This window comes from Curcuma longa, chromosome 5 (assembly GCF_044706935.1).
Source record: "Curcuma longa cultivar G26 ecotype Majalengka, Jawa Barat chromosome 5, ITB_CL_G26_1.1, whole genome shotgun sequence".
Taxonomy (NCBI): Eukaryota; Viridiplantae; Streptophyta; class Magnoliopsida; order Zingiberales; family Zingiberaceae; genus Curcuma; species Curcuma longa.
This window is the reverse complement of record NC_133865.1, coordinates 4090423-4118409: the sequence shown is the minus strand read 5'-3', so window position 1 is coordinate 4118409 and position 27987 is coordinate 4090423. Positions and strand designations below refer to the sequence as shown.

The 27987-nt window shown below is 36.2% G+C and overlaps 4 protein-coding genes and 1 pseudogene across 5 annotated transcripts; 4 read left to right on the top strand and 1 right to left on the bottom strand.

Moving 5' to 3' along the window:
• Positions 1-4162: 4162 nt before the first annotated feature.
• LOC141829280 (LIM domain-containing protein WLIM2b-like) lies at positions 4163-8976 on the top strand. Its single transcript, XM_074716717.1, has 5 exons — positions 4163-4455; positions 6074-6173; positions 6255-6286; positions 6403-6492; positions 8554-8976. Exons 1-5 carry the CDS (start codon positions 4315-4317, stop codon positions 8761-8763), a joined length of 573 nt encoding a protein of 190 aa, XP_074572818.1. The 5' UTR covers positions 4163-4314; the 3' UTR covers positions 8764-8976.
• Positions 8977-9464: 488 nt separating this feature from the next.
• On the top strand, positions 9465-12816 carry LOC141829728 (uncharacterized; annotated as a pseudogene).
• Positions 12817-14364: 1548 nt separating this feature from the next.
• Positions 14365-19006, top strand: LOC141830111 (mitochondrial import inner membrane translocase subunit TIM10-like). 2 transcript variants are annotated; one of them, XM_074717599.1, is made up of 6 exons: positions 14365-14437; positions 14705-14766; positions 16193-16245; positions 17791-17829; positions 18068-18137; positions 18625-19006. In XM_074717599.1, exons 2-6 carry the CDS (start codon positions 14725-14727, stop codon positions 18673-18675), a joined length of 255 nt encoding a protein of 84 aa, XP_074573700.1. In that variant the 5' UTR covers positions 14365-14437; positions 14705-14724; the 3' UTR covers positions 18676-19006. The 2 variants fall into 2 exon arrangements, with proteins under 2 accessions (XP_074573700.1, XP_074573701.1); XM_074717600.1 differs by lacking the exons at positions 14365-14437; positions 14705-14766; positions 16193-16245; positions 18625-19006 and adding exons at positions 16258-16734; positions 16812-16921 and having other exon boundaries at positions 18068-18133.
• A 1169-nt stretch (positions 19007-20175) lies between these two features.
• LOC141830109 (rop guanine nucleotide exchange factor 7-like) lies at positions 20176-22301 on the bottom strand. The gene is made up of 6 exons (XM_074717597.1): positions 21925-22301; positions 21688-21842; positions 21537-21611; positions 21179-21469; positions 20651-20998; positions 20176-20556 (listed from the first exon to the last, which is right to left on the bottom strand). The coding sequence occupies exons 1-6, from the start codon at positions 22295-22297 to the stop codon at positions 20176-20178; spliced, it is 1623 nt and encodes a 540-aa protein (XP_074573698.1). The 5' UTR covers positions 22298-22301.
• Positions 22302-24079: 1778 nt separating this feature from the next.
• On the top strand, positions 24080-27232 carry LOC141830110 (ras-related protein Rab2BV-like). Its single transcript, XM_074717598.1, has 2 exons — positions 24080-24244; positions 26532-27232. The coding sequence occupies exons 1-2, from the start codon at positions 24080-24082 to the stop codon at positions 27012-27014; spliced, it is 648 nt and encodes a 215-aa protein (XP_074573699.1). The 3' UTR covers positions 27015-27232.
• Positions 27233-27987: the final 755 nt, after the last annotated feature.

Sequence of the window (27987 nt, the reverse complement as noted above, 5' to 3'; positions counted from 1 at the left end):
CTCAGATACCTTTTGAAGGTAGAAAAGTGTTTTACAACTTATGTTTACACCAATACACTAAGAATACGAAATACAAAAACAATAGAAAGTAAAATAATTTTATTAATGAAAACTTAGATTGGATTTTTTTTTTCCTTTGGATTGCCTCTTGATAATAGAAAATATAATAATACTTCATCTCCAATCTCTTAAGAGTTGACATCTTCAAAATACTTCAAAATCATCTTTTATAGTATTGTTGTTAGGCTAATTTTCATCTAACAGTCGACTAATCTTATCCATCAGTCTATTGATCAACTATAAATTCAAACGTTGCTCTAATCTGTCAGTTCAACAACTCCATCCACCTCAATATTAGTTGATTGTTCATTATCATCAGTCGATTGTTGCCTAATCAGTTAAATTCCATAATCAAATTCTGAACATTCTATTTGTTTAAATAATGACATTAGTCAATTGATTATGATCAACTAAATTAAATAATTTATTTCTTAACTCTTTATTTGCTATAGTAACATCAATGGTAGAAAGTAGCAAATTACTATTTATATGATATTATAGCATATTACTATTCACAAGTTACCACAACAGCTTACTATAGCAAATCTTTTTTTTAGGAGTTAGCGTCTATCAATCAATTGATACTCTTATTTTAATCTTATCAAAATTAAATTCTCACTTTGTCTAGTATCTTATTAACTTCAATCTACTAAGACTTCCTTTGCCCCACAATTCGATCAACCTTGATCTGTCGATACTTCATCGTTGTCAAGCATCCAATCAACCTCGACATACTGCGACTTCATCGTTGTCTAGCATCCGATCAACCTTAGCCTGTCGAGACTTCATATCTCATACCAACTTTATGTTGGACTTCTAGTTGTCAAGTGTTGGATCAATCATGACCTACTTAGACTTTCCTCTTATCAACTCCCCGTTGAACTTCCGACCACCAAGTATCCAGTCAATCGTGACCCACTTGAACTTTCCTTTTATCAACTGTTAGATTTTCGACTGCCAAATATCTTATCAATAACCATTATATTGATCCATTTAGACTTCTCGCTCAATCAATTAATATATTAATCGATTATCAAATATTCGATCAACCATCCTCCAATTAATATATAGATCAAATATCAAAATTTAATTCAAAATTAATCAACTGATTAATCTCAATTAAAAGTAGATTACACTAATATTTAACACTACTTTGGATAAACATTATGGTTTATTCTATTGTTATTTGTTTTCCTACCTAAGAAAAAAAATATTATAGTTCAACAACTCGTGTCGGTCATTCAAGTAGCACGGCAACTTTGAAATAATAATATTAACTGCGGACCAATATTAATTAGACAAGATTTGCATACTAGAACTTATGTGCTTAATATCTTCATTATTTTTATATAGACCAGCTGTCGAAGCATGAACGTCGATGTGCATGAAAACGATCGAGTGGGTTTTCGTGCCACTGCGTGCCGTGCCATTTACTCATCCGTACACTGATCAACTCCCCAAAATAAACAAAAAAGAGTTAATCAAACAGCTTATGCTTGCTTCTTCCTTTCATTCACTTCTCTTTTCTTACAGCTTCAGCGAGATTTACAGATCGACCATGCAGATCGATCGGTCACATACTCGAATGCCAAGGTACACAGAAACGCGAAAATTAGGCTTACAATTTGAACAGCTTAATTATAACAGGAATCGTTCATTCAAGCTCAGTGATCATCACTTTTCAGCTTTAAAGAATTCCAAGATTTATGTATACATATATATATGAGGAATGATGACTCACCAACCACACCCATCGATTCATCGTCCCCTCCACTATATATCAATCAATGGTGCAACGGATTGGGACCCGTAGGCACGATCCTCTTATCGACGCCATACCGAGGATCGATCTCGTGCTCCCCGCGGTCATGACGGCGGCGGCGGTGGTGGTGGTGGTGACGGTGGTGCTTGGTGGAGGACAGCAACATCTTCCGGGGAACTACCGAGACATGATGAGGACTCTGCGGCAGAGGCTTCAAATAGCTCCGCCCGTTAGAGAACAGGAGGAGGAGAAGGGTGATGAGACATAGAAGACCACCGAGGACGGACGACGACGACGACGACGACAACCTCCTCACGGCCATGGAGAGGAGGAGGAGACAAAGGGAGCAGTGTTGATGGTGGCGAAGTACTCATGGTGCCGCAGCTTAACTCGCTTACTTGTGAGCACGGCTCCATTAATTAGGTCTGTTAACTCAATTAAAGAATGGCGTTTGAGTGTTTTTGGGGCCTCAGAATGCGGAGAAATGCATCCACATCCTTAACGCTGAAGCAAGTTACGTTCTGGAGGGAGTGGCCAGCTAGCTAGCTAGTATTTGTGCATGCCTCGACATGCTTATAGATGGGGAAAGAATGGCTCGAGGAAGAGGAGTTTTGGTCGGTTGACTCTGGGGAAGCCTTGCAGGATCTGAGGACCATGCATGCATGGATCCAAATGGTCAATGCTAGCTGCAGGGGTGGACTTCTATATATCTGCATGTGCACTACGTTGAAGGCCAAATTTAATGCTCCAGTCTTCAGATTTAATTTGACTTCTGGTAGCCATGGACTTTGAGCATCAAAATTCATGTATGGTGGTGAGATTCAATTTTTATCATCAACAATCTGTTTCATCATAACAACTCAATTATATTTCTTGATTAATTGCACTAACACACATGCGTTTAACAAATTTGATGACCAATTAACTTAGCAAAATTGCCTCCCACTTCTCAAACAACTCAATAGCTTTAGTATTCGATCCACAACATCTAGCTAGTGTCCTGCCTTGTATCTTGCATTAGCCATGTTATCAATTGAAAAAATTTAGAAAAAATTTCAATTAAATTTTTTATCAGATGAACGAAAAAGTTGCTTAGTCATGTTATATATATATATATGGTTTAAATTAATTATGTTATTAATTTATAAAAAAAGTTTAGATGATTTGTTTTTAGTCATAGAAAGAGTTTTTGAGTTAAGTAGGATATTTAAGTTATTTTGTACAAATTATCATTTATTATAATAGAGATTTCTTGTTTCGACTTCCTCTTCGCGTCTACATTTGGAGTCGACATGATACACTGCATTTGTTATAAATCCGATCGAAAGCAATTCCCATCATAAAAATCAACAAGAAACAACCCAACAAATCTAAGGTTTCTACCTTTAAATAGTCTATGTCAAACATCAATTTATATATAGATTCCTAACCATTCAGCAACTTACTACAACTTCAGCAAGGCCATTGTACAAGATACAATTTATTTCTTTTTTAATAATGATTTTATAATTCATCCTAAATTTCACACCACCTTCTTTTGTTATTTTCTAATTGACCCTCCATATTTTGACCTAACATTACACTTTGCCTTTCACAATTTTTAAAATTTTAATTTAGTATTATGATTTAATTTTAACCCCATAATTTTCACATTTCTCTATTGAATCCTCAAATTGTCTAATTTTTCATAGTAGACTGAAACTATAATATTGATTTAGATTAGTTCAAAGTGAATCGATTTTATACTCAAATCTTATATATATTTTTTGGCTTACTATCAAACTACTGTGTATGATCTATTCAAAATTTATAAATAAAAATGACTAAATTGAGTTACTTAAAAATATGATCAATTATGAATATTTATTTTGTTCAAGTGAAACAAAATTAAATTATGACATATCAAATTGAATTTATTATATTTAGAAAAAAAAATTAAATAATAAGTTGATCCTTAAAAATTTATTAATATAATATTTTTCAAAGACACAAAACCGCCGTGAGAAGAAAATGTCATTCCAGCTTGTCCGCGGCCTGTCTCCGCGCACTCGTCGTCTGGAACCGACGCCAGCCAATCAAATTCGTTGCATTTCTCCCCGTTCGTTCTCAATCACCGTTCATTTAGTTTGCCACCCAAATGCCAGGAAATGAGAGTGCGACCAACGTCTGAGACGAAGATCATCGACGTGTCCGAATCCTAGTGGTCCTTCGACTCCGTCTATCCACAGGACGAGATAGCGGATCTCATGCAAAGCCTGCGCGTCTACTTCATTTATTGACTTCAGACCTCTTGCCCATGTCACCATCGCCGCTGCCATCGCTTCCCCGTCCCGGCCCTTTCCCTATCCTTTCTCTTCCTTTCGTGTTTATCGCCTCCGGCTGCGGCGGACATCGGTGAGATCCGGAGTTGGGCTTCGATTCCGTGCGGGATCGATCGGCCGGCGTCGGAGTCGGAGACGGAGGCGTTATATTGGTGAGGAAAGAGGCGAGAGATGGCTTTCAATTTCACTGGCACGCAGCAGAAATGCAAGGTCTGCGATAAGACTGTCTACCTGATGGATCAGCTGACCGCCGATGGCGTCGTCTTCCACAAGTCCTGCTTCAAGTGCAATCACTGCAAAGGAACCCTCACGGTGCCGTCGCTCGTCTCCGTTTGTTTCATTTTATTTAGCTTTTTCTCCTCTGGGATTTGAGTTCATGTTCAGAATACCGCATCTTTTCTTGTATGATTGTCGGCGTAGCAGTAACGAGTTTGATTAAGCTGATCTCGTCTGATTTGACCCAATACATTAGGAAAATAAGGACTCCTGATCAAAGATAGATGCCGCGAGTTTGTATTCGAGCTAGTTCTGCATCGATGCTCTTTGATATTCGGTTTTTATATCAGACTGAAAGCGAAACAGTTTTACTTCCAAATCTGTTAGTGCTGCCAAATGTCATTCAAATAATTGTTTACTCTCTAAAATTGCTACTGTTGCAACAAATCTATTGCAACAAAATTTTAGATTTTTTGGTCTATTTTCTTATATGGAGCAAAACTTGTTGGGAGTTAATCAGATCTGGTAGAGTTTCCAGGTGCAGGAACAATGTGATAACATTTGAGATACGAACCAAATCTAGAATTATTTATGGACAGCATAGAATAACCAAGATAAATGTTGAAGTCAGAACACAGAGTCTGCGCTGTGAATTATTAACCGCCAGGAGAAATTGCTGAGTGATACATTAATAGTATATGCATAAATTGGAACTTCTAAGTCAGAATATAAGCCGTCATGCACACCTGTTTCCAATTTATGTTGATAATGAAAGACATTAACATAATTGCTTTATCTACACTTCAGCCCCTTGGCCGTTTGTAAGTGTTGCTGATGTATGTGAAGCTTACTAAGCTTCAGCTCTATTGGTTTAAAATGCCCCTAGCTATGAGACAGTATTGTAGTGTTTGCTAATCGTGTTTTTCAAGATGGGAATTCCCATGCTAAATTGGGCAAAATATCTGCTCTCCTTTTTTAATTAGGGAAGATGGAAATTGCGGAAGTGATGATTATTAAGTGGAATAACTTCTGTTCATACTTTGCTCTCTCTTTCTCCTTTAGTTCTTTAAGCTAAGATAGAGTCAATCCATGAACCATCAATGCATTAATACAAACTTTACGATTATATTACATAACTACCAATAAAATTCATATCTTGTAAGCAACCTTCAGGACACATTTTAGGATACACAGACATTTGAATTTCAAGGTGATACTATCTGCAGAACTTTCATGCAACAACCATTAGGTTGTATTTGGATTGTTGTTTAATTCTTTTCCTTAACTCAGTGTGTACTCCACGCCCTACATAATAAGAGATGAATTTAATAAATAACTATATGCGCTGGTCTTTAGTCATTCAATTTTACTAGTGGATCTCAAATCCAATACTTAGTTGACTGAGTATTGGTCATCTGTTAATGTCAAACTGTTCTGCAAAATTAGATTATCACTTGTATTTTCTTGACCAAGAAATTCGTAATTTTGTTTTTTTTTTCTTTTCCTTATAACCTACAATATTTGTCTAACTGATGGTGTGATAAATTGCTCGATGAGCAAAGTTATGTAGCTTCTATGTGATAAAAAAAATAAAGAATAAGCAAATATATATTTTTAAATGCAGGTATAATTTGCAATTATTATATTTACTTGTAAAATTGGTAAGGAGCTGAAAAAACAGTTACTTTTCTAACTACTTGTGCTAACCTTTCAGCTGAGTGCATATTCATCGATGGAAGGTGTTCTGTACTGTAAGCCTCACTTTGAACAGCTCTTCAAGGAATCTGGCAACTACAACAAGAATTTTCTGTCACGTGAGGGCCCATAATCAATTAGAGCTATTCTGATAACACTTACATATATACCTGAACTTCTGCTTAATTTTCTGTTTTCAGCTGCAAAATCAGCTGATAAGGCTCCAAAACTGGTTAGTAAATGTTCCTACTACTAATTTCTAAGCAAAAATTCAAGTCACTCATCCAGTTTATTCATAGTCTAACCATTTTTGGATCACATAATGTGCCTGTCATATTTGTCATTCAGACTAGAACTCCCAGTAAGGCTGCCAGTATGTTCTCTGGGACACAAGAGAAATGTGCTACATGTGGGAAAACTGCATATCCTCTTGAGAAGGTTGAACCAAACTATACTTATTCCATTAGTTTTGTTTATCTTATAGTTGAGTGTCACATCTAGTCTGAATTTAACAAGCTTTGCTAGTTTATTCAAATCTCAAATTATGATTGATGACCATTTTTTTATTCAAACAAATTATCCTTAACAATATGACATTCTAACACCATGATCTTCCATTAAATACTTTACTAATATTTCCGTGCTACACCAACTACCAACTGAAGTTGGAAATACCAACTATTTACGGTTTGTGAGATCTTATTCTACCATTGAATTTGACAAGCAAGGTTTTTTTTTTGTCAAATATCAATTGTGTAGTCATATTTCCTTGGTTTCTATTTGCTAACTTCAAAAGTTCAACATAATCTAACTGTGTAACTACTATTTTGTTTAATTACTTGTGTAATAATTTTTTTTTGTCAAATATCAGTTGTGTAGTCATATTTCCTTGGTTTCTATTTGCTAACTTCAAAAGTTCAACATAATCTAACTGCGTAACTACTATTTTGCTTAATTACTTGTGGTATCTTTATTACGTTCTCTTGTTGTTCAACAATAGGTTCAAGCTAGATACTTGAAAAGCCTAGTTCATCACTACATCAAAATCGAATTTTGATTTAATCATTATTGAAATTCCAGTTCATTTATTACATCTTTGTTCTTAATTTCAAAACCTTTATTACCTAGACCTTGAATTCAAAATTCAAGCAATGATATATAGCATGAAAAAGTCCAACATGAAACCAACATGACACACTCAATCATTATTGAAATTCCAGTTCATTTATTACATCTTTGTTCTTAATTTCAAAACCTTTATTACCTAGACCTTGAATTCAAAATTCAAGCAATGATATATAGCATGAAAAAGTCCAACATGAAACCAACATGACACACTCAACTGCATGCCTGTGGATCCCACTGCATGGATGTGGGACCCACTGCATGCAGTGTGTCATGTTGGTTTCATGTTGGACTTTTTCATGTTACATATCATTTCTCTTTATTCTAACTTATTATCCTTTAGCATAATATCATATGCAAATAAAATACAACAAGGAGGCTTATGTTAAATACATAGTAAGGTCATCTTGTTTGATGTAAAAAGTATGAGCATAAATTGATTATTGATGCTAAAAATCAGTAGTGCACATTTTAGTTTTGAAATCATCTGAACGGTGCTCCCGTGTTTTGATAATTATAAAAGGGTGCTCCATTACCACTAATATGTCCATTATGCCCCTTTAAAAAAATCATTTTTATTAGAATTCATTATAATTTTTCATGTAACTCCACATTTTTATAAGAATTCATTATAATTTTTCATGTAACTCTAGACTTGCTACAAAAGAATATTTACACCTTAGTTAAGGATAATTGCAATTTACACATTATATTCCTAAACAATAAAGGAAACAAGTTCAATGAAATTATTCTTTTTTGCTAATTTAAGGTGAAAATCTATCTCCACATTCATGAATATTCATAAACATTCACATGCACTTTCATTCAAATCAGTGTGATCACCTCAAACTAGCAAAAGTGAATTGATTCAATAAAGTTCCATTATAGGCATATTAAAGGTGATCAGACCGCGCCTCTTTGATAATTATCAAATTAGGGGGCATCCACCATTTAATGATTTTAAAAATAACAGACATTTTTTTATTTTTTGCGTTTTTTTTATTTTAAGGATAATTGCCCATTCATCACAAGTTATTAAACTAAATGCAATTTTTTTTCACAGAATATTTAGTTTGTTGGCTTGTTGTACAAATATCATGCTTGATATTTTATAGATTTTATTATTATCTCTTTTATTCACTTAAAGTTCCTTATTATGGCCGGTTTGCTCTCATTGATCTACCGGAAGGGATGCTGAAAGTGGCAAACATTGACCATCAGTTTTGGATGAGTTAACAGTAATCTAGCTTCCTATGACCTCACCATATAGTCTGTGTTGAACCTATTTTTCATCGAATACTTTTTCTTCTATGATAAAACCTTTATCTTCTCATATTTAATGTGCTCTGTGTGGTTGTGGTGTATTTTCATCAGGTAACTGTCGAAGGACAGGCATACCACAAGTCCTGTTTCAAGTGTTCTCATGGAGGTTGCTCGATCACCCCGTCCAACTATGCAGCCCTTGAAGGGATCCTCTACTGCAAGCATCATTTCTCCCAACTTTTCAAGGAAAAGGGGAGTTACAACCATCTTATCAAGTCTGCCTCGATGAAGCGCAGCGCAGCAACTGCCCCAGATATTTAGTTTCAGTTAGATGTCGCGGCTATTTCTATGGCAATAGAGTTTTTGTCTCTAGTGTTTAGTATCTGTTAAGATATTTGCAGCCGTGTTCTCCGTTGTTGTAGTTCTTTTGTTCTGTCCAATCTGTAGCAAACTTGCCCAGGAGAAACAAGTCCTATGTTTAGTCATGATATTTTACTTGGAAACTTTCGCATATTAATTACCTGCTTAGTATTTGCTCTAATTGTCCCATGTCTTTATTTATGGTATGATTTTTTTCCTATGTAGAGGGCATGCTTTTTCTTAGAAGATTTGTGTGCATTAGTCAATATTTTTATGAAAAACAGTCAAGCCTTCATCGGTTGAAATGCTGGATAAGTCAAAAGATCATGTAGATGAATGAGTGGATGGATGAAGATTAATTTATAATTCTTTCGGAAAATTGTACTGAAATCCCTTCCTCGATTAGAATTTTAGCCAATGCTATCTACGAATTAGGGCTTGTGGCTCTCTTTTGAATGTACTTAACATTCAGGTAGCTTTCCCCTTTCCTATTCGGTAATGCAACTCCAAAAAGAAGGCCTTTTAAAAGAAAAACCTCCAAACAGAAGGAAGATTATTTGAACCATAGACTTTTAGTCTGCAAATTTTGTTGACCGCACTCTTATTTCAATTGAATTTTGGTTTCTTATACCAATTGACCGTTTGTTTTGTTTTTTGTTAAAATGCGGCATGTCCAATTTCTAGATTAACACTACATTAAGCCTATGTTTTTAGGCTCTAATGAAATGATCCGAATCTAACCATGTGGGTTGAACTCATTTATCCTAATATTGAGAGATCTAATTAATATAACTAGTCTTTCCTTTGGTGCAGTTATCACAACTCAAGCTCTTGTACCTCAGGGAGGGTACGACGGGTACTCTGGTGGCTACAGCTCAAAAGAACTTGGGAGGTCAGTTCAGCAACTTTTCTTTTAGAAATTCCAGAATGTTTCATTCATGTTCGTTTGTTCAATTTTCTATTTTGCTAATTCTCATCTGGTACTTGATAGGGGGGAAACAATACCTCCTCTTGTTCTGTTTTCTTTTGAAATTTTTTCTTACTGAAAACGTCAATTTTCTGCTCCTTTACTTCCCAAAATTAAGTAGAAGCTTTCATTGATCTTCTCAAACGTTTTTCTCCAACAGAATTGCTTATTCTCTACGGAATTTTCAGCTTTCAATATGTTAGTGCCCATGTATGAAGCTCATAACACAATAATATTGCTGAAGAATTTATACCTTTGTCCTTAACGTTCCCAAATCTAATCTAATTGCAGAATATCACTACTAGTTGTTTGGAAATTTTGTCTCATATAAGTCATGTTATTTAGGGTCTCGTCTATTTGTTGTCCATTTAATATACAGTATAAGATTTTTGACAAGACCAACTTACAGCCTGTTCCCGCCTTCCCCATCATAGTAATGTCTATAAAGTGCTAGCAAGAGATGATATTCTGACTGCCTAATTCATTTTACAGACAAATTCTGGATGAAGTGGAAGTGCGACAGTTACTTATTGATCATGTTGGGCATCGCTGTTGTTGGGGAAACCAACCTGCCCGAAGGTGGAAAATATCCTCTATTGATGACTCTACTGTATATGTTGGGACTCTAGAAACTTTTACAGAGGAGAGAAATTATTGAACAAAAACAGCCATACTTGGGAGGCAAAGTCGACGGTAAAGAGGAAGGCCAGGAAACTGGGGTTTGGGAACTGGATTTGAGGTCTGAATTTCCAATTCTTTTTGTGCCACATAAAGAAACCAGTGTTAATATACCCCATTCTGAAGCTGTTGAAAAATGCTCTGGTAATTTCTAATGAAATGTCAGTTGTGCCTTAGGATTTTCTTTAAAGTCGATGGTTGTACTGGAACAAAGCCCACAGATATGCATTTTTGAAATTCAAAAACTAATCCACCAGTTTTTTTTTATTAGTTATTAAACAATAGACCTTAGCAAACTGAAAATTCATTTTGTTAATTCCTTTACATATAGATTATCCTCGAGCACTTTCTTTTGCTTCCGAGCCTTCAACCTTTTCTTACCAATACATGCTTTGTACCAAATTTTCTTTGTAATTATACCTTCACATTTAAGTGATTAGCTTTACTCTATACGTACTATGTATTTCATCTTATGGTTAGAGATTAGATGGACCTCTTTTCATATATGGTAATTCATGATCAAGTGACCTCTGATCTTCCACCAGACTTCAGAGAACAATTAAAGTGTAGGGAAACTGCTACTTTTCTAATTCGAGTCTCTTGCCATACTTGTCGGTGGTAGACTCTTACCTAAAAGCATTATGATAAACTCTTCAAAAGTCGTATCAGACTACAAAACTTAGTTAATACCCTCTTGATAGTAGCTTTTGTTAAAATAATTATCTGATTTATAGTTCCATTCTGTTTACTAGATATGATTTGCATTAACTCTCTCATATGAATTACCATAGTATTCTAATTTGCTTAAATTTGCATTGTTAAAACTGGAAGAGTGTGATGACCAAGGACAAATTCCCTGCCCTACTTGCAATGCTGGTCAAAAAAGTGGTTTTTTTTTGTAGAAAATAAGATGACTGAATGACCTTCTTGTTATGGAAGGGGACTAATTGCTCATAAAGATGGATCTGATACAATGCAAGCTTGCTAAGCATTCTTCTTTTTGAGTGTTTATTAATTTTTTTAATATCCTTTGAATACTTACTAGCATGAAGATCATGACAGATGCACGAAATGCTCTGGTAAGGGGAAATTACCATGTGGAACATGTTGTTCACGTGGGCTTGTAAAATGCCAACTATGTGCAGGACAAGGTTCTTTCATCACACACAACATTGCACTGGTCAAATGGTATGTTTACAACTTATGTTAATTTGTGTTGAATGCGTATACATGTGTTTATGTTATTTATTGTCAAGTTTAAGCTTGCTCAAGAATTTCTAAATATCATTGTGCCTCCCTAATGGATCTAGGGCACTTCAGAATGAACTAGGAAGATAGTTGGAAGTCTTATTTAGCACAAGCCTTAATGAGTGATTGAAGTTTGTTTTTTAATCTATTGTTTTTCTTTAAAAAAAAATTGCTGCAAAAGGTACTAAAAGTAGTTGTTTAGAAAATAAACCCAGGTTGGTAAATCTTGCACCTGCCTCTACAATCTGAGAGAGGTGCCTTCAGATCTATAGAGTTAGGGACTTGCGCTTTTAGATTTGCTGCGTTAATTGTTAAAGAGATAAAAGTTGCTATATTTCCTAGAAGTTCTTTCTTCTAGGAAAAGAGAAGGAATCGCCTTCTTGAAGTCAGCTTTCACATTTTCTCTTAATAGTGTTTCCTCAGGTTTTAAACCATGCTAATTAATATCTTTGGAGAGCATAATCATTAACTATAACTGGTTGGGCATGATTTATGCTCATAGTCATAGAAGCTGGCTGTGTATGAATATGAAACCTGGCAATAAAGTCACCCTGATTTAAAAAAAAAAGATTAAGAAATGCCCCAAGCCTCATGAAAGGGAGGATAATGAAACCAGAAAACAGTCTTCATTCAGTTCACTTGAATACTTCTACTAAACCACTCTGTAATTCACTCTGCCTGACTTTAATATTGAAACACCGAAATTGAGTACTCTTCACTTTGTGCATGTTTGTTAAGCCAATGGCATACTGGTACGCTTGTCATATTGAATTAGGCTTCCCTGATTCAGAACACATTTCTATTGTTTTGATCATCTTTTTCCCTGTGGCCCCTTGGACGCATTTTCCAGGATGCCCCAGTTGTCATGCTCCCAGAATGCGCAGAATTACTTCAGCAAAAGATGGAATTCGTCATCCCAACAGCACCACACGGTCGGCCTCACGATCATCTGTGAGGAGGTAAATCGAGAAACTGCAATTAATCACGACGGAATATGACATTGCCTTGGCTTTGTCGAGATTCGATCCTTGCCAGAATTACATTAAAGTGATTTATTGCTAATCAATTCACCATATATTGGTTGTATCATATGTAGGAGGGCACTCTCCAATCGGAAGTAGTGCCACCAGCGCTGCAGCATCAGTACCAGATCTCTTGTTCCTCCCACATTATCTCCGTTGTACCCGTCACTCGTGTTACAATGGCCGACCGCAATCGATCCTTCAGCTTTTACATAATTGGGTACAGCAAGGAGGTTTTCATAAGGGACTTACCCTGAGAAGTTATGCTGGGGACTGCGTTGCTGCTTTGACTGGCTGAAAGCTTAGAGTTTCTGAAGCAGAACTTGAAATAAGGAAATATAAATCGAGAGCAAATGAGGGATATAAAACTATGTATGTGATACGAAGAGTCTATGTTGAAGTTGTTTGTATCCATACTTTTTCCAATATAATAATTGTCTTTTTGCATTTTATCCATCACGGAATGTTTATATAGTTATTTGTGTTTTAAACACTTGCACAGTTAGAGTTTAAAATTTAGGCACAGGATTATATTTATTATCTAAAATAATTTTTTTGACAATTTAAATATTTAATTTTTTGAATCGATTAATTTTGAAGAAGTATGACTTGATATTAGAGTTGTGAAACGGATCAACTCATGATGAAACGGATCAACTCACCAGAAATTCGTCGTATGGCGAGATGGGATGGACCAATCCATCAATTTGACGGATTAAAAATCTCCAACCCAATCTAAGATGGATTGCGGATATAGTCGTCAAGTTGGGTTAGGTTCGAAGTAATTTAGGCGGGTTGGGTTGAAATTTTATCAACCCATTTTACGATGGGTTTAGATGGGTTAATCCGCCTAGGCCCGCGACTTGCATGGGTTGGCTCGCGGCGGGCTTGGGTTAGCCTGCGGATTGAGAAAGTTTATTTATTTATTTTAAAATTTAAAATTAAAGTAGAAAACTCAATGAATTAGTGGGTTTGATCCATTTAAATTATAATTCAAGACAAAGTTAAAAATTTCAACTTAATCAATTTAAATTATAATTTAAACTTAAATTTTTTAATATTTTTTTAATTTTTAATAGGCCTGTGGGTTGGCCCGCTTATTGCGGATTAGACAGATCAATCCCGCTATGGGTTAATCTCAGCTTAAAAAATAAAAAAATTAAAAAATAAAGAAAATAATAAAATTTTTAAGTTTAAATTATAGTTTAAATCAGTCAAGTGAAAATTTTAAGTTGAGATTGTAATTTAGACGGATCAAAGCCGCTAGTTCATTAAGTTTTTTACTTTAATTTTAAATTTTAAGAAAAAAATTTCTCAACTCACGGGTCAACCTAAGCCGTCATGGATCAACCCATGCGGGTTACAGGCCTAAGCTAGTCGATCCACCTTGATCGATCTTAAAATGGATTAATAAAATTTCAATCCAATCTCCTAAATTATTTGACAGAGTGGATCAATCCGACGGATTTAACTCAAATTAACAACTCTACTCGATACTTGTAAAATAATTATGTTAATAATTAGATGGTAAAATAATAATAAATCGAAAAGGAGCATTTTAGTAATACAGGTAAACAAAGTGGGCGTATACGAAATTTGAGCTGCCCTAGAAAACTAGAGTTTCTTCGAAAACGCCTTCCGAGCTACTACCGACGTCTCGGCGCTTCTGCCCGCTCCAGCCTCGGCGATTGCACTTCCTACGGCAGTCATTTCTTCTTTTGTAAGTCTACTTCGATCTTTGTTTTTTCTTCTCGAGAGTAAAAAGTTGCAATGGCATGAGCAGCAGTGACTTTCTCTTTGTTTGATCGTCATCGAGAGAATCTAAATAAGCTCTGTAAGCTGAGTCAAATTCGTCTTTATTTGCTCGAAGTTTGATTCTAAGGGCTATAGTGTATTTGGATCTCGTATTCTATTTTCCTTTGCGATTTGTCGTTCATTTACCTCATCAAGATTAAAGCTTAAAATTCTTTGGTGATCTTTCTCTCAGGATATTCAACAAGTTTCGCAATGGCCGCCAACAATGTCGCAGATAAAATTGGGAAGGAGCAGGTATGCAAACGGTGTTTTGTAGATACTGAGAACGTCCTCATTTTCTTCAGTGGAACGAATAGATAACAGTAAGAATCTAGAGAACCATGGCGGAAACAATTTTTTGTGCTCTTAGTATACACTCTTCTGAATACGTGATCTTTGTTTTCTGCAAATTATTTTAAGGTCAGTTTCATTGTCTAGTATTATCTCATATAGGTTTACTGTAAAACTTTTTTTTTTTCTTGTGGGGAATCTACCCCATTGTTTGGTTTTATCATTATATTATTAATATTAAGTGTTTTTACCATAACAAAACAAACGAGTATTTTGGTTCATTCAAAATTGTAATGTGGCTTATTAGTAGCCATTGTTCTAAAATAGAATGAATCTTTCTTTATAACTCTAATGAAATAACTTTATCCTCATTAATTCTGATAAGGCGGGATAGGACAAATTCAAAATTTTCTTTTTCTTTTTTGTTTTTGCAGAGAAAGATACAACTTGTTATGTGTCACCTCTCAATTCAATGGATTGAATATATAATTATATAGTATTCATAGTATTTAATTAATTATTAATTATAGGATATTTCTTTTATTTTGTTATAATAGGATAAAACTTGGGGTTTGTTGTTTCTTTCTATAACAGAAACATAACCTTGTCGCTTCAATTTGGTGCAAGAAGTTTTTTATACGTTCTTAGCTGTTCCTTGACCTTATCTTGAGGTTATGCTTATGAAGCATCCTGCATTATGTAACATTAAGAAAAGGTAGAACTTTACAGAACATTGTGATACTAGTCAATTCTGATTCCTGTATGTATGATGATGCACATGTAAAGTCCACTCAAGATAGACTTTGATAGGCATATTCAGGCTTTTGTTTATGGCTATTGGAGAAAGCCAATAAATTGTAGAAAATCTTTAGATTTAAGCAATAATTCAGCGGAACAAATAAATAATTTCTTTCTCTTTGTGCAATTAAATGAGCATGCAAGCCAATCAATATTAAGATAAGTAACAGAAATATTTGCCTTAAGATCTCGTGTTCTTTGCCTGAGAAAAAACAAAAAAAATCCTTTATTTTCTTTTCCCCTTCCCTCTTTTTGTCTGCCTCTCTCTTTTGCCGTTTCTCTTTTTTTTTTTCTCATCTATCTTTTTTTAGGACTTTGTGTGTATATATATAAGATACACTGCCTTAATTTATTTTAGTTTTTAAACAGTGGGTCCCTCCACCTCCTTGCAGAAGGGACCACACCAATAATGTTCATATTATGTTCAACATTTCTTAATTAATCAGCTTTTACCCTTATAGTAAATGCTCAGATACCATGTTTTCACCTTGTATTTGCATCTTCCAATTATCCATTTGTACCTTTTGATACCATGTCTATTTTTTCTTTGTTCAAGTGACTGACTGTGCCAACCTGACCTAAAAATGTGCAGATACTTGAAATTGCAAAGAGCGAAATTGAGCTCAAAGTGGATCTTTTCAACAGGTATCACCTTCTGATACAAATATTCGCATCAAGATGCTATCGTTAAAGCTCCCATGGCCTTGCAAGTTTCATCTATGGGTCTCTAAAAAAAGAATTATGCCTAAGTATGTTGCCAATTTATTCACATTTTTATGTTCTTTTGTTTCCCTACTTTCCCCATTGGGGATAAGGCTTTTCTCTAATGCCTTGCTGCTTTGTTCGTCCCTATTATTGTTCATGAGTCTGCAACGCAAGTTGGAAGGTTAGTTTGCATATGAATAAGATCCTATTGTTCCATGAGTCTGCAACCCAAGTTGGAAGGTTTGCTTGCATACACATTGGATCCTATTATTGTTCATGAGTCTCCAGCCCAAGTTGAAAGGCTTGTTACCATACACATAAGATGAGCTGATCCTTTGCATAGATGACTTGATACATGTTTGCTTCAGCTGGAAACAATCTTTCCAAGTCAGATTCCTGTTCTACTGCTTCTTCTGTTAGCTTTGGAAGGTCTTGCAGATCTTGAATTTGCCTTTCAGATTTTCCAAACAGTTCCATTTGTTTCTCAGCAAATTTGTGGATTGCAGTGTAAAATCATTCATCATATGGATCCCTCTAGGATCTGGAGCATCCCCTTCATCAATCCAACAACTTGTTTGGCTTATAATGGGGCCTCAAGAGCTTCTGCAGGTTTTTGGTAGGTGGCAATTGGAACCAGTGACATCCCTAGCAAGGCCCTAAGGATTTACCAATTTAATCATCCTTTTGTTTTTATCACATGGTACTATATTTCTTGAAGAGCTTATGTGGCTTTCAAAGTCCTTTTTCCCCTCTCAAGGTAATATTTTGGCTTGAGGCAAATACATATTTATCCTTCAAAACACTGAAGTAATGTATTTTTTCTATAGCAAAAACTTATATTCCATAATTATCTTCTAGTTCTGGATCCAGAATAATCTTCACTAGCCGGAACTGATAATAAAAAATCATTGTCATGGGTGTTTAATTAATTTATACATAAAATGCTTTTATTGTTCTTTTGTTATTTGGTTAATTTGATCTTTTTTTCACCTCTTTTTTGGATTATATTTGTTTTAATTATGTTTCTTTGTAGAGTGCCTGTATGTCACCCCAAAAATATTGAACAAATATAATGGATCAACTATAAAATCTAGTAGAAAATGTTGGCCAATTTCAAAATTTAGAGACACTTAATGTTTAAATGCTAAATGACATTTTTGTCAATTATGATCATTATGATATTAAGGAGGAAATTCTTTGTGATATATACACAACATTTTAAATATTACAATCATCATAGTCAAATCAATTTTTCCCTACTGTTTGGGTTCAGCTTAAGTTTTACAATGATATATTTGTTAATTTGAAAGAGTAAATAAGACTGCAATAGTGTGTATATATGTAAGTGTATAAACAAAGGCAAATGGGTGAGTAAAATGTTGCTAAGGATTCATTGATAATATAATCATTGATTCCAGGTACTTATATTATATTTTGTTTTGCAAAACTAACCATCTGAGTAATCTTTCTTTATTTATGAAACAGACTCACAAAGGTGTGTTTTGACAAGTGTATTGAGAAAAGGTATGTTATACCTCAGTCATTAATTTCGCTTCCTGCTAGTACTTTTTGTTGTGCAGACAAGCTTTTCAAATTTCATCCATTTAAAAAAAAAATGATATTATCATCTTGTGCCTTTTTTTCTTCTATTTTTTCCCCTACTGACAAGTACCAGTTTACTTGATGATTATTGTTTTGTGCTGCAAATTGGAATTGTTGTTTTTCTGAGGAAGTAACTAAAGTGATGATATCTTTATGTCAGGTACAAGGAATCTGAGCTAAACATGGGTGAAAACAATTGCATCGACCGTTGTGTTGCAAAATATTGGCAGGCAAGATACTATAGTTATTCATGCTATGCAATGTTTTATATCAAGTAGCTTTGATGCATACACTTTGCTTAAATAAAAAAGGAACAGATACATCAAAATTTAATAAAAGTACCTTTAATATATGAATTCATTAGTTAAACTGTAGCCAGCGCAATAGAAGGAAAGAAAAGAAACATATTGCAGTTTCTCAGTTAGAATCTGTATTTAGTAGCTGCTGAATGAACAACAAAAGTTATTTATTTTATGCTGAAGCCCAAAGAAAAGGAACTAAATCGATGGATGATTTTGAAAGGTTAAAGTTCAATTTGTTGCACAGTAGTTCACTAAATTGATACCTCAGCATAATTTTCATAGTTGTTTTCCTTTGGAAGAAAGAAAATCAACTTAAGTTTTGTTAGCTATTGTTTAAGTTTCTGTGTATCAACAACTTCTCTGAAGATTTTATGAAGTTAGTAAATGTTGGTCTTTATTATCCTTGTATTTTCAGGTGACAAATTTAGTTGGGCAACTACTTGGTCCGAGTCAGCCTTCCATGTGAAACATCTTATCTGATTGAGACTGAAATACTATCTGGCCCATTGGCAATGTACTCAATTTTTGGTGCTAAAACATGTATTGTTTTGCGACATTTTTCTTAACGTGCCAAGGTCACTTATTTCTTTTCATTGCTTCTATCGTAGTTCAGAAGGCCGAATATTGTTTAGTTTTGGTATTAGACTATATCACATGAAGATGTTGATGATTCATGGTCGTTAACTGGCTGTTGAATGTAGTTTTGACATGGAACATGTTGCTCAAGCGCCCTAGTTGAGATGCTATACAAGGGAGATGAAACAAAATGATACAATGCAAATCATTGCTTAATGCAATGGAAGCTACCTCTTTATTGTGCCAAAGTTTTATAATAACTGTGTTCCGTCTGAACTCTATCAACTTGCTAATATTAGAAGAGGGATTTCCCGGATTGATCAAAGTGTTTTGGATCCAAGAAAGGAAAATCAGAGTTTCATGGGGAGGTAAAGGAGAGAGGCATATGAACAATCAGGTTTGGCGACCTGTGGCAATGCCAGTTTGAAGAGCTGTACCACTGCCAGCTACTTTTGTGAAACTGTTATAAAAATAAACCAGTTGTTTATTGATATATAATTTTGGAGATATGAGCCAACTCATTACAAAGAAAACTTAAATAAAAACTCTTCACGTAGAAATTGCTTGAATTCAGTTTTTGTTTCATTTTCATCTAGTCTTGTTTTACATGTTTCATCTCAGATAATGTGCTTGAGGTACAAAAACACCTTGGGGTACTTACAGGTTGTTAGAAATAAGAGAATTTGTAGAAAAAATGAGGTGAAATTTGTAGAAAGTGGTTAGAAATTTCTACTTTTGTATTAAGTATGAGCAATAGCGTGTTCATATTTTCGCTGTGCCCTTTACTCTTATATCAAGTAGGCTATGTCATTCATGTTGTCTTTCTTATGGAGTTGTGTTTGTTATTTTGTTGTGATGGAGAAAATTCCATTCATCTTCACAAACGGTATTGAAGTTATTACGTTTAAGTTTCAACCAAAGATTGTGGATTCACGATGAGGGTGTGATCTCGGCATTCTAAATGTAATCAATCTCGATCTGTAGTGGACGATTTGAGATAGCAAATTCAAACACCTTTCTTATAGTGATTGATGATGCTATTCACCATTTCTCAATATAAATCGTTTTGTCATCAATAAAAGAATATGTTGACTGCCAGTTTTCTTAGCAAACTTAATTTAATGTAATGACTGGATGGTAACCAAGTTAAACTTTATCTAGCATAATGTTTGCAGTGCCATACAAGTTTGATCAAGCATCCAAGGAGGTACGTACACTATGGCTAGTAATCTTAAGTCATTACCTCAAAAGAAGTTTAACTTCCACTAATAGTGAAACACACAAATTTGAAACTTTGCATTCACCACTTATAATCCATGAACACATCTAAGCCTTTGTAATTTGATCTTTCTGCTCAGCCTCAGACTACTTGAGCTTAATCATTCATGCATTAAATTTCTGCACTCTGGACAACATTACCAGAGTTCTTTCCTTTCGCCTGTGCACTCAAATAAGTCGTCAAGATTTTCTTCATGCCTAATCCGTGATTGTGGGACTTACAGTTGAAGATGGCGAAGCTTTCTTCTCTCGCCCGATTAGTTACAGCTACAGCTACAGGTGAGAAACTCGGTGTGGAGTAAGCAGTCACACGAGCAGTGTCTAAGCTAGGCACTGAGTGCAGAAATGATGGTCGCTTGGGCTCGACAAAACCAATCTTCAAATGCTTACTGAGATCATCTACGTGTAGCAATTCATCGATACGAGCAACGATGTTGAACGCAAGGCTCTCCAATGCTCTAGAATAGCCTTCGAGAATGGATTGTCCGATATCCTATTTATTTTTCAGATACAGAAGGCAACATTATCAATGGTCTGAATTTGGAATCAGCATTCAGATTTGTAATGGCATTGCAAGGCACACGAACCTTGTTGAATTGGATTTTGCAGACATCCAAGTTGGTTTGTGATAGACAAGGGAACCTTTGCTTCAAGCACAGCAAGATGTTCTCAGCTCTATCTGCAAATGCTGACCTTTTTTCGGCGTCGACGACCATGTCCCTCACAAGGCCCCAAGATGATCTGGTGGCGCTAGTTTGGTGGCTGCTTGCTGATTTTCGACTGCGCCAAACATATATGGAAGCTTCAATGTGGTTTGAGATTTCAAGAGCTTGGTGTTCGGAGGTCAGATCGAGACAATCCAGAAGGTAATCCGGTGAGAATTGTTCTGAAGTAAGATAACGGTATAACGACTCACCCATGCTTGCTCTTAGATTCTGTAATTCGAGGTTACGATATGGTCAATTCAAAATTTGTTGAGATAGAATTGAGCTTTTAGATAAAAGACATTCGAACTCAAGTTGCATTTTGATACCATATTGGAAATTCTATTGAGTAACCATGATCTTGAACTTAACTTGTTATGACAAACTAATTCATAAACATAGAAAACGCACCTTAGGAAGTGAATCAAGGTAAGAGTCAGGAACTTCCATTTCTGCCAAAGTATTGCTATTGATTGCAACTGAAGCCTTCAAAATCTGATTTGCACAATCTCTTTTGTGTTGCAGATGCTTTCTCGCGCTCTCTCGAAGTCCATTGAGTGGGACATGAGGCACAGGAAGCCACCATTTCTCATTGTGTTGGTGAATCTTCTTTCTTAAAGATGCCAAGCTATCAGAATCTGATCCCATTATCCCCTGATCAACGTACCAAAACTCTGGATCACTGAAGCTATCTAGTATTTCCTGCAAAAATCGAGTATCAGTGTGTTTAAGCTGAAATGAGCAAGTACACAGTCAAATTGGATCTCACAAGAAGCATATTGTCCAGTTTCCTGAGTGCTGGCAGATTGATGCATAAATCTGGCCTTGGCTTACAAGTCATGACCTGTGTATTTGAAACAGTTAAATTACATTAAATAGATCATTTATGACTTGTGCATATGCAACTAGTAACCCATGACCTCATGCTTGCTTCCATCAGGAAATGTTTGCGAAGACGGTATGAGTTCAACAATGTAGTCACAAACACAGAGAAGCCACTCCATCTCCCTTCGCCACATCTTTTTCTTCTCAGGAGGCAGAGGTTCCAACCTCCAGAGCTGCCCAAACACACTAACTGTGGAAGAATATGTGTGTAGAACAGCAATAGGATCAGGTGAATGACATGTTCCAGATTTTGCGAGAAGTAGAACAATTACCACAGAGATTGGTGATTGCATTGGAGATGGTCAGTGCCGTGCACACCCCTTTGCCGCAACCTGACATGTCTTCCCCTAGCAGCAATTTAGACAGCCTCTCCTTCATCAACTCAATCTCTAAACGAATGCAAACGGCGTGTGAAATAAAAGCAGGACTTCTCATTTGCACAACTCGATCGCAAGAACTCATCATTTGAAATGCACCTTTTAGCTTAGAAACTTTGGCGTCGTCCGCTTTCGAATCAGAATCGGACACCATCTTGCTGTCAAAGCTCGAACAGCTTCCGCTGCGCTCGTCTTCAGTCGAACAACTGAACGCCTCGCCTTCGCCTTCTTGAACAGCACCGCTGCAATTGCTCGTGGCATCCTCCATCGACAGGAAGTGATCGATCGCAAGAGGAAGGGAAGGCAAGCAGCATTGGTGGTCCTCGTTGCATTATTAAAGAGGGTGCGGGGTGGTTGGCGTTGGGGACTTTAAAGTGCTCCCTTGGGCCCTCTTCTCGTCCTGCTTCTTCTGAGAAGGTGACCATTTCTGAAACGATCGATGGAGAAAAGCTGAGAAATGGGAGGACGTGTGTGGGGACTTTGAGATGGCAACTTTAGAGAGGGTTGATGGTGACCATGATGCCTAAAGCTGGAACTGATAGGTGAATTGGGGAGGAAGGGGGAGACGTACCGCCATTCTTTTCAAATTTCTTCTTTCCTTGAAGGATACAATATCGATCAACGCAAAAAGGTTGCAAGGTTTCAAAATTTTGAAACGAGAAAGAGCGAAGCTAACGCAGGCTTCATTTTGGCTACAAACACTTTGAGCCTTCCCATGCACCCAAGTTTGTGTGCAATTGCGTTCGACAAATTGGATTGAACACACAATTGAGGTAACACTAGAACCTTGTAGGTAACCTTGGGTGGCACTATTTATTGAAAGCTATAGTTGAGAGGAAGGACGGAATCAGAAATTTCATATTGAGAGAGAGGGTAAAAGATGTGTGTTTACATTAAGGGCGTGATGGTCATGTCGTTACTCTTCATTCATCTCTCATTTCTATCCTCCTACATCTTTTGTATTAAAAAATTGAAGGGGTTCAAGCTTCTCATCTTAGTTTGTCCAATTAGTTTGCCTTATTCGACTCGACCTACTCATTTGCATTGTAGAGTTTGATTAGTCATTCGAACCACTCGATTGATAAATTTTCTCTTTTGAATCATTTGATCCATATGACTCAATTAGCCCAACTTGTATAGCTCATTTGGACTCCTTTAATCCACTAACTGATCAACCTATTCAAATGGCCTACCTCAATTAGTCGGTTTAGCATATTGTGATTGTCTACCTCACTCGACTCACTAAGACCGACTAGACTAATCAATTTGATCAGATTGACCAACCCATTTGGCTCGTTCAGTTCATCCATCGATCATCAAGGTCAATCCATCTAGTATGGATCATGAACTGAAGTTGGTGAAGTAGTGGTGGGTGCCTTGACCTAATTACCATCACCTAGAACCGTGAGTATCATATCTAGATTTATATTCAAAATTAATTAGGCTCAAAATTAAAAAAATGACATAGACTTACAAAATCACCATATTTTTAATGATATTACTTTAGTACTAATCTAAATCTCTGATGATATCTAAATACTTTTTCCTAAAAAAAGGGCATTTATCCACTTCACCATCTCTCCGTTCCTCCTCTTCTCCTTGCCGCCATTGCCCTCGATCATCACCGACGCTGTGACTCGTCCCCGCTACCGGAGAGGGCTGGGAGGCACCTGAACGGAACAAGCAACGTATCAATTTAGACGGATCGGATCTATTTTGATTCGGGAAAGAAGACGATCCGACAAATATCGGCCCAGTGGATACCGGATCCAAGACCCGCTAGCCTGAAACAGGGCAGAAAGGGAAAGGCTATTTCAAGGTTCAAATATCCCCCTTTCCCGGCCGTTCTTATGTCCTCCCTCTCGCCTCCCGAAAACGCCGGGATCGCGGCCCTTCTTTCCACCGGATCTGGCGTCAGGCAATTTATTTCTTCCTCTTCTATTCAAATGTCGATCTCCTTTTTCTCGTTCGATTATGTTCTTTTGGTTGTGGTTTATTTTTCAATAGTTTGAGATGGACTGAGTTCCTGTGATCGAGAGGAGGAGGTGAAATGGCGCACCGAGTGGATACTGAGTACGATTACCTGTTTAAGGTCGTCCTTATCGGGGATTCTGGCGTGGGGAAATCCAACATACTCTCGAGGTTCACGCGCAACGAATTCTGCTTGGAGTCCAAGTCCACCATCGGCGTCGAGTTCGCTACCAGGACCCTTCAGGTACTCGACGAATTGCTTCCGTTCCTTTTTTGCTTCTCTGGATCCTGTATATATAAATTTATATATCGCACGTCGAGCTTGCTTACCAAGATTGAGAATAAGCCTTGTGGGATTACGACTTATAGCCTCGTTGTGATTACTAAATTATTGACAAGAGTAAAATTTCATTTTAATGCTTGAGAAATATGCTGCATGCCTGCGTAGTATTTTTCTTAAAATAATTGTTGTTCCGTCTACTGAGTCGGCCGGAAGAATAAATATGACACTCAAAATAGTTAATACTTAATTCAGAGATTCAATTTTCAAGACCTTAATCTTTCATGGAGGTAGTAGAGGTCCAAGGAAAGTTCAATTCAAAAAAATTGTCAGGGATTTTTGGAGAGGATCTTATGATACTTAAGGCCTTGTTTTCTTAGAGAGAGGGTAAACTGAAATAATGGATACATATGAAAGGTAGAAAGTTAGAGGAGAGGAATGATAAAAAAAATATCTTTTGAGTTGTCTCCTTGAATGGTATAAATTAAGAGGATGGATCACTTCTTAATAACTATTGAGTGTCAGCTTTCTGCCCCCGGGGCATAGCTGAGTTGGTTACGACGGAGCAAAGTTGCAGAAGAGGACAAGGGTTCGAATCTCGACGAAGCCGAGCAATACCCTTCTCCGTCGTGATCAATTATAATTTCTCGATTTACCTCCTCACAGATGGTCGTGGGGCTGACCGTGTGGGGCTGCTAGGGTGGCGGATTCCACCTTTGCAGAAGAGTATCAACTTTCTGTCCAAATGATTGTACCAAGGATGAATGCTTAAATTTACCTCATCAAATATTTGTCTTCCCCCTTATTCTTCAAAGGAACAAGAGATAAAGAATCCACCCTTTGACTTTTCTCTTCCATCTAACCCTTTGACTTATCTCTTTAAGAAAACTAATCACCTGAGGCTAATAAGAGACGAGATGACTCTTATTACTCTTCTTGCTCCTACAATCTCAACATCATCAGATGTGAAGAACTCACTCTGTTATCATGTAGAAAAGTCTAGGAAAATGCCCAAGGAATGGAGGACAATCTAGTTTGTTTGAACAACAAGAACACACCTTTTGAACAAGATTTTTGATTAGTTCAAATGGAAACATTGTAACCTATTTGGTTTTTAAAATACTGACTTACATGGGGATCTGCACTTAAACTTTTGGTATAAAAGGGGAAAATGTCTCTTACTGTTATACTCCCATTCTTAGTATCATTAGAGTTGAGGGGCGGACATATAGATGTCTCTTGATACATAAGCATGTCCAACGGGATCTCACTTACTATGTGTCTAAAGGGAGTAAAATGTCTCTCTTAGCCTCAACATGGTCAGAGATAGGGGACTGGATTTGATTCCATGTAGGATCTAAGCAGAAGTTCAATTCAATCTAAATATTAAGGTAGTTGAATGAACTCTTGATATATAAACATTTCCAAGAGAATATTGCTAATACTAGTGGACTGAAGCGGGACTGGAATGGGTCCCACCCTTAAGATTATAAATTTTCAAAAGCATCTTTTTATAGTAATTATTTAGTATATGTTGTTCTTTAATTAAGATGATGATAATTCGTCCCTCCTACCTTACGTTCCTAGGTTTGTCATTGCTTACAAATCATGTTGGACTAGGACTAAATAGAGAAGGTGACTATTGAACTTCTCCTCTCCTAGAATACTTAATCTTTATTTTCCTTTTCATTATTTTATATGGACTGTATGCACTATGAAAAATATGACTGATAAAAGTTGTTTTGTGCTTAGTCAGCTAGGATCATGATTTGAATCATAAAATTTAAGGAATTGACTCATGTCATAAAACATGATGTTTGTGATAGAACTGAACATAAAGGAATGGTATGGGGAAAATTTTCAGTTAATATTTCTTCCCTGGTTCCAACAAAGTTGACATCATATAATTTCTTTCGAGGATATCACTATAACTGCATTATGGACTCACAGTAACATTTGTGTCAAGATCACTTGAATATGCCATGTGGATGATTCATCAACATATACTTTAGTCTTACAATTGGCAATAGTTCTAGTCCAAAACGTTTTTTATATGAATGTTGTTGATTGATGTATATATTTTGTTACTCAAATTTACTGCCATCTTACCTTTTCCAATAGCCTCGTCCATTAAGCAGTATCAGGCTCATTTCAGATGATATTTTTACATAAATTTCATATCGATTCACACCTTTCTTGATTGCCTTTTTCATCTTATTCCTAAAGTGAGTTGACTTGGTTTCATAAACAGCTAGAGGGAAAGACAATCAAGGCTCAGATATGGGACACAGCTGGGCAGGAGAGATACCGGGCCATCACCAGCGCTTACTACAGGGGTGCTGTTGGAGCACTCCTGGTCTATGACATAACAAAGAAGCAAACTTTTGAAAATGTTCAAAGGTGGCTCCGCGAGCTGAGGGACCATGCTGACTCTAACATTGTGATTTTGATGGTCGGGAACAAGGCAGATTTGAGGCATCTCCGAGCAGTCACAGAAGAGGAAGCCCAGATGTTAGCCGAGAAGGAAGAACTATCTTTCCTGGAGACATCAGCTTTGGAGGCAGTTAACATCGACAAGGCGTTTCAAACTATTCTAAAAGATATTTACCAGATAATTAGTCGAAAGGCACTTGCTGCTGCAGAGGCAGCAGGAACAGTTCCCGGCCAAGGCATGACCATCAATGTATCTGATCCCGGTGGAGGCTTCACAAAGAAAGGTTGCTGTTCGAATTAGCTGATTTGCCTTGTGTAGATGGTTTGCCCAGAAACGAGGATCCGCACAAGGTGCTAACAATGATCCAATAATTGTTCATTTATAGTTTCTTCACATCTGCATTGAAAAGCCGGTTTTGTTTCTTTTCTTCTGGAGGCTATCAGATGCAGATTTACTTTCCATATACTTTGTTTTCACTTTTCACTGAAAAGTAAATGAGCATGTAAAGTTCATTTGAATATTGATTCTGTAAATTTCAAGCGTTTGTATCAGTAAATCTCACAGTTTTTTATTCTTTAGAATGTTTATGCGGAAAAAACTTGATGGTACTTCAACTGTTGTTGAATCAATTCATGGATGATGTTTGTAAGAAAATTTGAGTAATCACAGAAGAATTGCATCATGAGATAGTTGGATGCTCATATTTTCATCAAACTGACAAACAACATGAATCATGTGGTCCATTTCATTTCACCCTTAAAACAATGATAAGAATAGAATTCTGCTGTGCTTCTTTATGCCCACTTGTCTGAATGCCAAATCTAAGGTGCGTGATCTCGAGATAAAGAATGGATAATTATTGGATGAAGCATCTTCTCTAAGTCCATGCCAGAAGCATCATCCACCCAGGTATATTATATCTAGTAAGTTTGAAAAAGTTGTGATGTTGGACTATTTGTATAGGATCTATTTGTATTTTTCGATTTATGATGGTGGCTGATGAAAAACCTTTTTTATTAAACCGAATCAATCACCTTCAAAATTAATCGAATCATAAAAACTAGATATATACACACACTAGAAGCATCATCAATCATGCACAAACATGAAGGCCATAAACTTAGTGACCAAACTTCCAACAATTTGAATCCCTCCAAATTTTTCAGTACTATAGATTTGATTTCAAAAATACTCTCAGAGTTTAATCATTTTTTAAAATATTATTAAGATTTAAATATTGACAAAATAATTTTATATTTTTAATTATATTTTA

Coding starts and splice junctions, on each gene's coding strand:
- LOC141829280 (XM_074716717.1), top strand. CDS start 4,315: ATGGCTTTCAATTTCACTGGCACGCAGCAGAAATGCAAGGTCTGCGAT. Junction 4,456..6,073: donor ACTGCAAAGGAACCCTCACG/GTGCCGTCGCTC, acceptor CTAACCTTTCAG/CTGAGTGCATATTCATCGAT. Junction 6,287..6,402: donor CTGATAAGGCTCCAAAACTG/GTTAGTAAATGT, acceptor TTTGTCATTCAG/ACTAGAACTCCCAGTAAGGC.
- LOC141830111 (XM_074717599.1), top strand. CDS start 14,725: ATGGCCGCCAACAATGTCGCAGATAAAATTGGGAAGGAGCAG. Junction 14,767..16,192: donor ATAAAATTGGGAAGGAGCAG/GTATGCAAACGG, acceptor AAAAATGTGCAG/ATACTTGAAATTGCAAAGAG. Junction 18,138..18,624: donor GTGTTGCAAAATATTGGCAG/GCAAGATACTAT, acceptor TTGTATTTTCAG/GTGACAAATTTAGTTGGGCA.
- LOC141830109 (XM_074717597.1), bottom strand. CDS start 22,297: ATGGAGGATGCCACGAGCAATTGCAGCGGTGCTGTTCAAGAAGGCGAA. Junction 21,843..21,924: donor TGCAATCACCAATCTCTGTG/GTAATTGTTCTA, acceptor ATTCTTCCACAG/TTAGTGTGTTTGGGCAGCTC. Junction 20,557..20,650: donor GCAAAATCCAATTCAACAAG/GTTCGTGTGCCT, acceptor AAAAATAAATAG/GATATCGGACAATCCATTCT.
- LOC141830110 (XM_074717598.1), top strand. CDS start 24,080: ATGGCGCACCGAGTGGATACTGAGTACGATTACCTGTTTAAGGTCGTC. Junction 24,245..26,531: donor TCGCTACCAGGACCCTTCAG/GTACTCGACGAA, acceptor TTTCATAAACAG/CTAGAGGGAAAGACAATCAA.